This window comes from Rhincodon typus, chromosome 1, assembly GCF_021869965.1.
Source record: "Rhincodon typus isolate 14 chromosome 1, sRhiTyp1.1, whole genome shotgun sequence".
NCBI lineage: Eukaryota > Metazoa > Chordata > Chondrichthyes > Orectolobiformes > Rhincodontidae > Rhincodon > Rhincodon typus.
This window is the reverse complement of record NC_063332.1, coordinates 25,004,103-25,018,756: the sequence shown is the minus strand read 5'-3', so window position 1 is coordinate 25,018,756 and position 14,654 is coordinate 25,004,103. Positions and strand designations below refer to the sequence as shown.

General features: G+C 41.6%; 1 protein-coding gene across 2 annotated transcripts in view; it reads left to right on the top strand.

Annotated features, from left to right (window-relative positions):
* The first annotated feature begins 559 nt into the window (after positions 1-559).
* Positions 560-14,654, top strand: part of LOC109912155 (stem-loop binding protein) — a 30,913-nt gene continuing 16,818 nt past the window's right edge. The window contains exons 1-3 of one of the 2 annotated variants that reach the window (XM_048597516.1): positions 560-681; positions 1,504-1,656; positions 12,127-12,237. In XM_048597516.1, coding sequence (XP_048453473.1) covers positions 650-681; positions 1,504-1,656; positions 12,127-12,237 — 296 coding nt within the window. In that variant the 5' untranslated portion in view covers positions 560-649. Of the gene's footprint in view, positions 682-729; positions 888-1,503; positions 1,657-12,126; positions 12,238-14,654 lie in introns of those variants that run through there. The other variant, XM_020511542.2, reaches the window with a different exon arrangement.

Sequence of the window (14,654 nt, the reverse complement as noted above, 5' to 3'; positions counted from 1 at the left end):
TCCATCCCATTACAGTGGTGTCATCAGTGAACTTGTAGATGGCATTCATTCAGAATTTGACAACACAGTTGTAGGTGAACAGGGAGTACAGTATGGGGCTGAGTATGCATCCTTGGGGGGGCTCCAGCGTTGAGTGTTATTGTGGGGAAGGTGCAGTTACCTATCTTCACTGATTGCAGCCCATGGGTCAGAAAGCTGAGGATCCATAACTTGGATTACAGTTGCCTTAACGCTTTCCATTTCCTACACTTATTAAAAACGTAGGTCGGTTGCAAGAAATTTTAAAAAATGCATTAGAACATCGCGGAAGGGAAAATGACAAATTCAATTTCCCGCTTGTCAATCAATCCAATCAGCCAATCAGATAATCACGACCAATGACCCAATGAAGACGAAGAAAGTAAAAGAAACAAAACAATAAAAGACCTAAATGTGAAATAATAAAAACCCAGAAACTTTAGATAGTAAATAGATTTACTAAAATAATCAAAAATAAAAATAATTAAATTTCAGCAGGATAGGGAGCGGGGAGGAATAAACTATTTCCTAATGTAGGGAGGAGCAGATATTAGTTAAGGGATTGAAATGGCTTTATACTGAGTAAGCAGGCATTAACGAGTTCGAAATTTAGCAAAACTTGGAAAAGCAAATGGAAGAGACATCTAGTCCGGTTTTACCCAGGTAGTTTATCTGTCATCTTCCCTTCCCTTTCCTGTGATAGTTGGTAGGGTCTGGTCTGGGCCTTGCCGAACGGGCGGGAGGCCACGGGGGTTATGTTGGAGCCGGAACAGAAGCAGTTTCGGTGTCAGGGAGAGCAGTGGTACTGCTGTGTTGGTAATGGCTCATTATAGCCCGGTGTCAGCCTGTCAGAGAAACGAACGCTTCAGGTATCTTGAAATACCGTTTGTGTCAAAGGCCAAAAAAAGTGATCTGTAAGCGTCGCAAGAGAGTGTCCTGTGTACATAATATAAAGAAAGGGAAGCGGAGTCTCTGAGTCGTCCTGCCCGAGACTGAGACGCGGGTCGTGGCAGTTACTGGCGGCGGCTTTGAATGTTTTCTCGCGGATCGCCAGTGGCGCGAAAAACAGTAGCGGTTTCACATTGCCCCGCTCTTTGATCCTGAGTCCCCTGCTCCGCCATTGTCCCACTCCCTCATAACGCGTACATCCACAACCAATATTTCCCACGCTTCATAAAAATGTCCTCGTTTGAAAATGTAAATAAGTGCCTTTATTTATTAACTGGTGTCACATATTTGTGTATCAATAACTTATCCGATTTCATTCAGAGTTTTTTATTCCTCTTCCATTTCGCAATGAGGTTCCGCGTAGATGGAGGGAAAAATACAGCCGCCTTGCGGAGGGCGGGAGAGAGAGACAGTGTCTCCCGTCTTCCTCACCTTTCATCTTTCTCTCTTTATCTCGGTCAAGCACCGTCTCTCAGCGCAGGCTGCTTTCTGCTCCCTGATTCTGATAATATGATTTGTTTTCCCTCTCCTGGGTAGGAGGAAGCCGCCGCCATGTCGTTGGTCCGTGGGCAGGAAACGAGGAGCCGACGGCAAACTGCGGAGAATGGGCGACTCGGACTCCACCGTGTTTGAGGATGAGATCAAGGAATGGGACGATTCTCCATCTTGGTCAGATGACAGAGTCTCCAGGTTAGTGGGAAGAGGTTTAAACCTCGAGGTTGGGAGAAAATGATGGGAACCTTTTAAATATATCGATGAATTGGCAGCTCACCGACTTGATCCTCCTGAAGTGCATGTCCGAGAAAGGAGTTCACTTAAAAACTACACATCTTGTATTTTAAGAAATCCTAAAGTACTTGTGTGCGCAATCAAAATGTTAACATTCCCCCCTGGAAATGCTGGTTTCTACTTCAAGTTTTGGTGTCGCAAGCCGGATTAGCCATTCCATTCGGTCTCATGAGTTATGTATTTGCAAAATGAATGTAGTTGCCTTTTTAAGTCCAAGTAAGTTTGCAATGTGATGAACCGTGAGTCCTTTGAAAAGACAAGGATGTCAGGCTGCAAAAGTGACATGATGTGCTTAGAGAGGAAGTCCATCAGTGAAATTTACAAGGACACGCAAGGACCACGAATCATCTGGACATTTACCAAGTCTGATTGAATTTGGACATTGACTGCTTCAGTATCTGAGGAATCAGGAATGGAGCTGAACAATGCAATTATCAGTGGAATATTCCACCTTCTAGCCTTCATGGTGGGAAGCAGGTCATTGAAGCAGCTGAGGATGATTGATCTAGGACACAACTCTGAAGATTCGAGTAGCATACGTGGAATATACTATGATAGATTAAACAATCCTTTGGAATTCTGATAAAATTGTCACCAGAATTGAAATGGAAGTGTTACCTGCACCATCAGGTTTGAGAGTAATATTATGATGAATTTTCTGTTGAGATAAACTATGTTGTATTGCTCCAAGCTAAATCTACAAGTTTTATATTGGCTTGTGAATCTACAACATAATTTATACCTTTAGATTTTCAGATCATAAAAGCTTTGATATACAATCTATACAAAGAAGTTGACAAACACTTCATTTTTGAAATTATCTTGCATCTCCCCTTTGTGAAGTACTGTATGTAAGATGTGTCAATAGCTTTGTTCAATTAGCATTTTCTGCTTTACTGCTTCTGTAGCTTTTTGACAACCCGCTATAGGAAGGATATTGTTAAATTAGAGAGGTTTCAGAAAAGATCTGCCAGGATGTTGCTGAGACTGGAGGGTTTGAGTTAAAAGGCTGGGATTTTTTTTTCCCACTGGAAAATAGAAGTTGAGGTGTGACCTTTTTATAGAGATTTTAAAAATCATGAGGGGCATAGACTGGGTGAATAGCCAAAGTTTTTTTCCTAGGGTGGGGGGATTTCAAGACTAGAAGGCATATTTTTAAAGTGAGAGGAGAAAGATTTAAAAGGGGTGTGAGGGACAACTTTTTCCACACATGTGGAATGACCTGCCAGGCAAAGTGGTAGATGCAAGTACGGTTGCAATATTGAAAAGACATTTGGACAGACACATGAATAGGAGAAGTTTAGAGGAATATGGGCCAAACTTGGGCAAGTTTTATTTGGGAAACTTGGTCAGCTTGAATGAGTTGGATCAAAGGTTCTGTTTCCAAGCTGTTTAACTCTATTACTCTATAACTCATCCAAGGACGTGCTGGAGGGGAGATGACTGATCTGCTGATCATAGGTGAGGTTCTCCAATTTGTTATAATTTCAGATGGAATACCCCTACTTTTAACTCCCTGTTGAAGAGGAATGATGTGGCTCCTTTTCCTTTATTTACCCATCTCTTTGGTTGCAACAAGGTTAATTTAAAAAGTATCCTTTCTCCAAGGCCCGAATATATTTATTAAAAGGAGAAACTTTAACTAGGTTTTCTTGAATTAACAGAAGTTTATTCATTAATAAACATAAGTCAAATTAGTAATGCAACATCTTTATAGATTAGAATTAAGATGTGAGTCCTGAAGGGCGAAAGGTAGTCATAAGAATCAGCTTCTGAATTGTTTGAAGAATGGATAGTTGAATGTTAGAAGGCGTTTTTGAGTATAGGAGTTGGGAGGTCATGTTGCGCTGTACAGGACACTGGTTAAGCCACTTTTGAAATACTGCATGTAATTCTGGTCTCCCTGCTATAGGAAGGATGTTGTGAACCTTGAAAGGGTTCAGAAAAGATTAACAAGGATGTTGCCAGGGTTGGAGGGTTTGAGCTATAGGGAGAGGCTGAATAGGCTGGGGCTATTTTCCCTAGAGCGTCAGAGGCTGAGGGGTGACCTTTTAGAGGTTTATAAAAGTCGTGAGAGGCATGGGTGGGATCAATAGACCAGGTATTTTCCCTGGGGTGGGGAGTACTGCCTGATGTTTGTTTCTTTAGCTTTTTGGAGAAGTGCCCCATTGGTTTCATTTCCAAATTTGTTATAGGGATGACTCTTCTTTGGTTGGAGTCATACCTGATGCATTGGTCAGTCATCTCCACCCCAGGATATCTCTGCACAATTCCCTTGGGGTAGCTTTTATTTTTTTCGTTTGTAGGATGAAGGTGTCGCTGGCTGGCAGCATTTATTGCCCATCCCTAATTGCCCTTGAGAAGGTGGTGGTGAGCTGCCCTCTTGAACTGCAGCAGTCCACCTGCTGTGGATTGACCCACAATGCCGTTAGGGAGGAAATGCCAGGATTTTGACCCAGCATCCTCGACCAAAACAGGTTTATCTGCTTCATCAATAATCTCCACTCCGTCTCAAGGTCATGTGGGGATGAGCAAGCACGAGCGAACAATGTTCAGCACTGTCTGTGACTTCTCAGATACCGGAGCAGTGTGGGTCCAAATGCAGCAAGACCTGGACAATATCCAGGTTTGGGCTGAAAAGTGCCTAACAACATTTACCACTCAGCTGCCAGGCAATGACCACCTCCAATAAGAGACAATCTAATCACTGGCAGCTTGACTTTTTAATGGTGTTTTACCATGAGAGTCACCAATGACCAAAATCCTGGGAGTAACCATTGACTGGAAACTGAGATGGGCTAGCCATAAAAATAATGGCTACAAGAGCAGGTCAGGGGCTTGGAATACTGCCATGAGTAACTCCCCTGATTCCATAGAGCCTGTCCACCATCCTCCAGGCACAAGTCAGGAGTGTGATGGAATACTCCCCACTTGTCTGGATGGGTGTAGCTCCAACAACACTCAAGAAGCTTGACACCATCCAGGACAAAGCAGTCCACTTGTTTGGTACCACATCCATTCCCTGCACCACCAATGCTCAGTAGCAGCAGTGTGTAGTATCCACAAGATGCACTGCTGAAATTCAAAATTTCTTTGACAGCACCTTCCAAACCTACTGCCACCCTTACCTAGAAGGACAAGGGTAGCTGATAATTGGGAACACCACTGGCAAGTTCCTCTTTAAGTCAGTCACCATCCTGATTTGGAAATATTGCTGTTACTTCAGTGTCGCTGGGTCAAATCCTGGAATCCCTACCTAATGGCATTGTTCATGTACCTATAGCACATGTACTGCAGCAGTTCAAGGCAGCTCATCACCACCTTCTCAAGGGCAGCTAGGGACCGGCAATTAGCGCTGTCCCTTTCAGCAATTCCCACAAACCAATTTTTAAAATATATAAAATGCCAGCACGTCTTAAGTAAATCTCTATCTTGGTAACATGTGATCTTTTATCTATGCTCTTTTCCAGCTGGGATATTTGTTTGAGTCAACTTTGGTCACTGTTATGGTCGTCAGCATTCCTTGTGGAATGTTCTGGCTTGAGCGCAAGCTCAACTAGAGATGTCCAGCTCCTTCTGTTTGGCATTCGAACACTTAGTTAAACTCTCCCAAACCTGGGCCAGCTTTTCTGAGCCTAACCAACAAGAATGGGTGGGACTTTGCGCATTCTGCATGTAGAGTTGTGATATGGCATGGCTCATCTGCATACACCTTAAATTAAGTAAGCATTCTTGTCAAGTCTGCTTGCTGCTGTATACTTTGAGAGAAGAAATATTAGCTTTATGTATAATGAATGTAGCTATCTATGTTCCCTGTCCACGTCCCTCGACCTTGTACACCTTAATCGGGTCCTTTTCAGACTTTCTCTGCTGTAATGAGCTTGGGCTGACTCCAACGAGTGGAGAGTTTTTCTCATTCCCATTGACTGTAGCTTTTTGCTAGGGCTCTTTGCCACACTGTCAACTGCAGTCTCAAAAGTTTAGGGCTATCTCACATGTTCTTTGGCAGTTGAGCTGTTTTGTCCATGTGTGAACCAAGTCTCCAGTAGTATTGTCGGAATGCTGTCAGGCCAACAGTCTTCGCAATATCCAGTACTTTCAACCATTTGATATCAAGAGTTAAATAGAATTGACTGAAAATTTGCTTCTGCAGGAAGTCATGATGGATCAACCACCTAGCACTTTTGGTTGTAAATAATTGCAAATGCTTCAGCCTTCTCTTTTGCAGTAATGAGCTGTGCTTCTTAATCATTGAGGATAAAGATAACTGTAGAGTTGCCTCATAAGTTGTTTAATTGTCTACTACTTGTGACTGGATGTGGCAGGATTGCAAAGCTTGGATGTAATCTGGTTACTTTGTGATCCCAGTTGATTTTACCAGACAAGTCCAATCCCAGAGAGATTCCTGGTTAATAGACCCTATTTTGAGTGGTCTTTGCTGAAACATAGTGCTGCAGATTTTGTTTAAAGAATAAATAACAGTTTATTGAAGAAAAATAAACTAAATCATCTACTTTATAATATAAATTCAGAAATCTTAACCACACAGGAAAGGTATACTCCTATTAATCCCAAAACATTCCTTTTATAAATGGAAAATAAATCAGCTTTTGTATAATATCTAAAACATACCCTTGGTACAGGACCCAAAATACTACTTGTTAAATATTCATACCAGAGTGCCCAGATCTAACATCTCAGTAAATCTCGATCATTTGACTTCAGCTTGTATACTGAAACAGCAGGAAGCTTTTTCTTGGAGCCGATTACATACCTGCTTAAATGTATTCTGCTTGAACTAGCCACAGTTTTATGTCAATACTTTTGGCCTGGGACTAATACAAACTCTTTACTGTAAGCTAACCTAATTCACTATATATATCTTTACCTTCTTAGGAGTGCTGGGGGGACACAGTAGCTCAGTGCTTAACACTGCTGCCTTACAGAGCCAGGGAATTCCATTTGATTCCATCTCTGGTGACTGTCTGTGTGGAGTTTGCACTCTCTCCCTGGGTCTGCATGAGTTTCCTCTGGATGCTCCAGTTTCCTCCCACAGTCCAGGTTAGGTGGATTGGCCATGCTGAATTGCCCATAGTGTCCAGGGGTGTGCCTGTTAGGTGGATTAGCCATGGGAAATTCATGGTTAAAGGGATAGGACAGGGGTCGATCTGGGTGGGTGCTTGTTGAATGGTTGGTGTGGACTCAGGCCGAATGGCCTGCTTCCACACTGTACGAATTCTATGATTCACTGCTGTTCACAGCCATTCTATTCCACGGACTTCATAGAACTGTCCCAAAGCTGAAACTTAAGAAAATACCTCACTCTCTAAACTATGTGTGTTTCCCTTAAGCTTTTTTAAGAAGAAACTCTCCAGACCTTTTAAACTTGAACTTGTTCGGTTATAAAACTCTACCAATGTCTGCAAAACCCCATTACCTTAAAGCTCAGAACCTTGTTTTGAAAGAAATTTCCATAAGTACAGAAATACTTGCAAGTTAATTATTAATTCCATACACACAAGCTACATAAGTTACTTAGTCAAAAAAGAGAAAATCAAACTTGTAATAAATAGTATTCAAGTATATACATAAGTCCCACAGTTTACTTCACAGTTGTGAGATCGATTTAGCTCCATCACTTGCTCCTTATGCTATTTGGCACGTGCTCATCAGCTTGACACTTTTTTTTTAAAAAAATGCTTGTTACTGCGACTGCCATCCCTTCCTGCACTCTTCATTGAACGAAGTTTGACCCCCTACCTTGACAGTAGTGGTAGAGTGAGGTATATGTTGGGCCATGAGGTTGCAGACAGTGTTAAGAACAAAGAACAACGCAACACATGAAACGGCATTATGGCCCTCCAAGCCTGCACTGACACATTTTGCCCGTCCGTAATAAAGCTGTCTTCACTTACAGGATTCATATCCCTCTGTTTCCTTCCTATTCATGTATTTGTCTGGGTGCTTCTTGAATGCTGCTATTGTGTTTGCTTCCACCAACACCTCTGGCAATGCGGTCCAGGCACTCACCAGCGTTAGTGTGAAAAAATTGCCTCGCATATCTCTCAATCCCCACGCTTGCACCTGGAATCTGTTCCCCTAGCAATTGACGCTTCCACCCTCAGAAAAAGCCTGATATTTTCCACGCTATCCATGCAGTTCACAACGTTTTAAACTTCTATGGATTCACCGCTCAACCTCCTGTGTTCCAGTGAAAACTAACCCAGTCTATTCAACCTTTCTTTGTAGCTAAAATCCTCATACCAGGCAACATCCTGGTAAACCTCTCCAAAGCATCCACATCCTTCTGGTAGTGTAGTGACCAGAACTGTACACAATATTCCAAGCGTGGCCTAACTAAAGTTGCATAAAGCTGTAGCATAACTTGCCTATCGTTGTACTTCATGCCCCTGTCAGTGAAGGCAAGCATGTCATAGCCCTTTCGAGTACAATTCTCCTGATGGGCTACAGTGCTTCGTGGATGTCAAGTCTTGTGTTGCTGGATTTGTTGGAAGACTATCCCATTTAGCATGATGGTAGAGCTACAATACTGTGGAGAGCAGCCTCAATGTGAAGGCGAGACTTGGTCTTCAGAAGGACTGTGCAATGTTCACTTGTACTACTACTGATGCGACTGCTGGATAGATTGGTGAGGATGATGCCAGTTTTGTTTTTCCCTCTTTTGGTTCCCTGGTCACCTGCTGCAGACCTAGTGGCTATATCTGTACCACTGGACCAGCTCGGCTAGTAGTGGTGCTGCTAAGTCACTATTGACGATGGACATTTTGAAGTCCTCCATCCAGAGTATGTTATATATCCTTGTCACCTTCAGTACTTCTGATTTGTGCTCCACATGGAGTAGTTCCTCATCAGCTGGGTTGAGGGGAGCGGGTTGGTAGTATGTGGTAATGAGCAGGAGGTTTCCTTCCCCATGTTTGAACTGATGCTATGAGATTTCATGAGGTCCAGAGTTAATATTGACTCCAGAAGCAACTCATTATTGACTGTGTACTACCGTGAAACCGTTTCTGCTGGGTATGTCCTGCTGTGGAACAGGATATATACCCAGGGATGTTGATGGTAGTGTCAGGAATATTGTCTAAGGTATGATTCTGAGAGTACAACTACATTTGTCTGTTGCTTGTTTGGTCTGTGAAAGAGTTTTCCCAGTTTTGGCACAATTGCTGTTTGTTAGGAGGATCTAGCAGAGTCAACAGTAGGGTCTTTGTCATTTTCGGTACATTGTTTAATGTAATTTGGTCTGTCTGGCTTCATTACTTTGAGACTTTATGCCGTTTTTTGATATAGATTGGTAGGGGAAAAAGGGTGTGGTGGGAAAGATATGTATGGGTTGACAGTGACGAATGCCTACCTGGATTACGAGAGGATATAAAGGGATTGGTCTGGAATTCATTGTGTGGGAAGGTGGTTGAGATGAGAAACCTCAAAGTACTTGGTTGAGCACTTGAAATGTCATAATATTCAAGTCTATGGGCCAAGTGCTGGAAAGTGGGGCCAGTTAGACTTAGTGTAATTTGGTGCAGACCGGATAGATTGAAAAAGTTCTTTTGTACTATGTGATTCTATATCAAAGGTAGCCATTCTCCCCTCATTTCTAGAATCAGTTCCTTTTTTCTATGTCAGGGTTGAGGTTTGGAGTTGTACCCTGATAAGACCCAGGATGAGGATTGGTGAGCGGATGTTGCTGTATAAATGCTGTTTGGTAGCAGTGTGAACCACATTTTCCTTCACTTTGAGTGCAAACTAATGCAGTATTAATTGGCACTACTCTGCAATTTGTGTGCTGGACGTGTTTGGGCACTTTTCTCCCTTGGCCCACATCCCTCCAAACAGTTCCTATTCATCTGCTTATCCAAATGTCATTTAAACATCGTAACTGTACCCACATCCACCATTTCCTCTGGAAGCTCATTTCACACATGAACCACTGTATGTTTTTTCAAAAAAGTTGCCCCTCAGTCTTTTTCAAATCTTTCTCCTCTCACCTTAAAAATATGCCCCTTAGTCTTGAAATCCCCCACCCTAGGGAAAGGACACCTACCATTCACCTTATCTGTACACCTCATGATTTATGTCTGTTTATTAGAGATGGTAAATATGGATTGAATTGTAACAGTTACCAAGAATTAAAAAGGTTGGAAAAAAAAAGAAGCAACCTTTTATCACTGAACACGCTTGTTTCTGGAGATAACATTCTATTGCATGCACTTATAGGAAGGTGCAATATAAATAGCTTATGGTATAGGAATTGAACCCATAATGTTAATATCATCCTCTCCTTTATTAAAAAAAATACAATTTTAGCATGAAAGAAGTTATCACTTGTCTGAAACACTTCCTCTCGCAAAATATTTTATGCTCAAAAATTATCCTCACCCCAATGGTATTTTTAAATTGATACTTGTTATTAGCTCTAAGCCTGGAGAAAACAGACCTTCCATCTTCACCGAAGTTTAATGCTTGATTTAAAAGAAATGATCTGGTCTTCTCTGTTTTGTTCACACAAGTAACATTTTCTCCTGTCTCTCTCTTTCATAAAGTATTCCATCTCTGACATCCTGGTGAATTTGAAATTGATTTTAATGTGCTTTTGAAAATTGTGCATAGTACTATGATCTAAATCTTGTTTTGCACAATTACTGTGATCCAGAATTGGCTTGCAAACAAGGGGCAAAGGTGGAGGGATGTTTTTTGTGATTGAAAACCTGTGACCGGCTGTGTGTCACAAGGATTGGTGCTGGGACCCTTGCTCTTTGTTAATGTACATTTAACAACTTGGATGTGAATGTGGAAGGTATGAATTGGTGTCATTGACAGTGGGGAGGATGGTCTTGGCCTACAGTCTGATATTGATCAGCAGGTAAATTGGGCAGAGCAATGGCAAATGGAATCCAGTCCTGATGATGTGAGGTGATGCATTTTGGGATACCTAATAAGGTGGCAACAGCTTACTCGCCATACACATTGAATGGTAGGTCCCTAAGGAGTACTGAGGAGCAAAGGGACCTTGGTTTACAAGCCCGTAGATCCCTGAGGTGGTCAGCACAGGTAGACAGGGTGGTGAAGGAGGTATATGGGATACTTTCCTTCATTAGCTGGTTCACATTATAGGAGCAAGGAAGTCTTGCTAAAACTTTGAAACATTTGGTTAGGCCACAGATGGAATACTGTATGCAGTTCTTATAGCTACAGTGTCAGAAGGTTATGATTGCACAGGAGAGGGTGCAGAGGATATTCACCAGGATATTGCCTGGGATGAAAAGGCTCTCACGCTCGCACTCCCAAGGGACTAGACAGGCTGGGTATGTTTTCTTTGGAATAGAGGAGATTGAGAGGTGGATCTGATTGCCTCTTATTATTTTGTATAATTCAAAGACAAGCTAGATTGTGAGAATCATTGGCTGATGCATTGAAGAGGGCATAAGTTGAAGGTGAGGAGTTCTGAAAAACTTCTTTTTTTCCCACCCAGAAGGTTGTAGAAATATGGAATACACTGCCTGAAATGTAGCGGAGCCAAGTGCTCTCGTAACATTTAAGAAGCACCTGGATGAGTGCTTACAATGCCAGGGCATTGTAGGCTTTGGACCAAGTGCAAGTCAACGGGATAAGTGTAGTTTGGTGTTGGCGTAAACATGGTGGACTGAAGGGGTTGTTTCTTTGCTATGATTCCTGTTGTTGTGTAAATAACCTTGTTGTCACTAAGTTGCTTCATGATTAAACTGTAGCTTTCAAAATTACGAAATAAATATCACAAATTTTAGCAAATGCTGCTGCTCACATTTTTTTTTGGTGAACGCTTGCTGTTCCCGGTCTCTGATACACCTTAATTGTATCACTAGGTTAGAATAATTTCTTGAATCAGTTGGTATTTGAAACTTGCAGGTGTGTAACCTGAGGTTGCAGCCAAAATAATCCAGTGGGTCTGGTGACAGCAATGAATAAGATGCTGCACCTCAATGATGAGGTTAAGTATGCTTGTTCTATTGTATTTATAGCATTGACAGTTCTAAATGAGATGCTAATTCTTAAGCCAAATTGTGTGATGTAGTGATGTCCTAGGGCAATTGGTTGGCTGCTTATATCAACTTGGAATTAAATTGAGGCATTTCTTAAATTTGGAAAATGATTGATTTATGTTCAGTGTGAAGCCCATTCTAGCAAAAATGTATTTCTTGAGTCAATCTTGAGGTTCGTTGACAGTTCTCCAGTGCTTTCAATTGGAAACTCTCAGTTCTACCAAATGATGGGTCAAGGTTTTGTGGTGGTTCATTAATTTTGTAGGCAAGTCCGTTTAACAGGAAAAAATGTAGTTAATGTTAACACGGCTATGTTAAAATTATTTTCTTCCAGTTTCACAACACCAGAAGGTGACGGAGCAGTCCCCAGATGTGGTTCTGCAGATTGGGGTACTGCAGTTGAAGATGAAGAAACAAGACAGACTGTTTATCGGGATTTGAAAAGGTTTGTATGCTTTTTTTGTGAACAGCCTTTTTGGAGGTCGTCAAGTGTTGCAACCAACTTGTATACAGTGAAGTTCTGTGCCTTTCAGTCATTTTCATTCAATATTACTCCAAGGATTTTCTCAGCCTGATCTTAAATGATTGCTGTTATGGAATTCTCATTTTAGATGTTAGTGAATGTCCAGTACAAATTCCAATCATTCTGTGTTTTTTCATTGCAGTTGAATAGATTAATCTAGAGTGTTAGTATGCCAAGTACAACAAATAATTAGGAAAGTTAATAAATGTTATGGTTTATTGCAAGAGGAATTGAATGCAAGAGTAGGGAGGTATTGCTTCTATTAGTGGGTATTGAGAACCATTAAGCAGTTAGCACAAGTTGTATTCTTCAACAAGTGTTCCATTACAAATAGTGATGAGAGTGCACATCTGGAAAGTGCAGGCACAGAGTATTGGCGAGACTAGCTGGACTACTGTCTACAATACTGGTCACCAGACCTATGAAGGATATTAATGGATTGGAAGCAGTTCAGAAAAGGTTTAATCGACAAATACATGGAATGAGCAGATTGCCTTGAGGAAAGGCAGGGCTGATATCCTCTAGAGTTTGGAAAAGTCAGTGGTGACTTAATTGAAACATACCCAGTCAAGTCCCCTCAGGACCTTGTATTTGAAGAGATACTTCCTCTTATAGGAGAATCTGGAACTGAGGGTCATTGCCTTAAAAATAAAGGGGTGCCCATTTAAAACAGATGAGGAAACTTTTTTTTTTTTTTCCTGAGGGTTGTCTTTGGAATTCTCTTCCTCAAAATGTAGTGGTTGCAGAATCTTTAAAAAGTTTATGGCAGAGGTAGATTGTTAACCACCGCAAGGATGAAAGAATATTTGGAGATATGGAGGACTGCAGAGTTGAGGTTAAAGTCAAATCAGCCATGATCACAGCGTGCTTGAAGGACTGAGTGACTTACTCTTGTCCATATGTTTTGTATGTGGATTACATTCCATGTTTTACTAACCACAGATTGATCCATTGGTTTTCACAAGAAAATAATCTGAAGTCACTCATCTAGATAAATTTAACTAATCATTTATCAGGTTTTGCTTGTACAGTAGTTTTTACCCTGTTCTGCTTTAGTTAATGATTTATAAAATTAATGGTTGCAAAGTAAGAGATCATTCAGCCAAGCTCTATAGCTATTTACTGACATACTTAAGCATGGTATCACAAGAAACATCCTGAAGTCATTTTGTGGTCACAGATGCTGTCTGTTCCCTTTTCACTATTGCTTTCCAAGTCTTTCCCCTGTCCACTGAACTCGAACTTGGAAGTGTGATAGACTTTGCTCAGGCTGCACTCTCCAAAAGAACCATCACTGTCACCAGTATTTGAATTGGAACACTTGTTGGAGAATACAACTCGTTGACTGCCTCCTGGTTCTCGACTGCCTGGCAGTAACCCTTTCTCTCTCTCCGTACAGACTGTTGAGTTATGGGATGACCACCCTAAGAAATTTATTATCCGCTAAGCTCCTAGCCTTGGGAATGCACTGCATTAAGGCCAGCTGCAGTTCCACAACCTGGAACTTCCTTCACCTAACAACATTACCTGCAAAAGTAGGTGTCCAAGATGTGAGGAGTGTGCTGGATTTCCTAAATGGAACAGAATGTGTTTTTCTTAGTTGCCTCCCAGGCCTTTCAATTTGTATGACAGTTAATGGCTAAATCTTGAGGCTTAAAGTGCTCCACTGTCAGCTGCAAGGGGTTGAAGGATCCATTTGAATCCCGTGTAGCTGAACATTTCCTCCACTAAGTCATACACCATGGAAACTGCTTGCCTGTTTTGATCATCTCGGGGACTGTTAATTTTTTTTGTTAAAAATCTATAAACTGAGTACTTAGCTATATCACAAGTTCCATGTCTTTTACAGGGAGGTGATGGTATTATCGCTAGACTATTAATTCAGAAACTCAGCTAATGTTCTGAGGATCTGGGTGGGAATCCTGCCATAAATTTGAATTTAATACTAAGAATAATCTGGAATTAAGAATCTACTGATGACCATGAAACAAAGGTTGATTGTCAAAAAAACAACCCAGCTGGCTCACTAATGTCCTTCAGTAAAGGAAATTTGCCATCCCTGCCTGGTGTGGCTGATATGTGACTCCAGGCCCACAGCAATGTGGTTGACTCTCAAATGCCCTCTGAAAAGCTTAGCAAGCCACTTGGTTGTATCAGTCTCTATGAAGTCTCAGCAAAGAAATGAAACCTGATGGACCACCTGGCATCAGCCTAGGCACTGGAAGGGACAATAACAGAAACAGTTCTGTTGACCCTGCAGAGTCCTCCTACCTAACATTTTATTGCCAAATTGGGAGAGCTGTCTCTCGGACGTATCGAGCAACAGCCTGACACAGTCA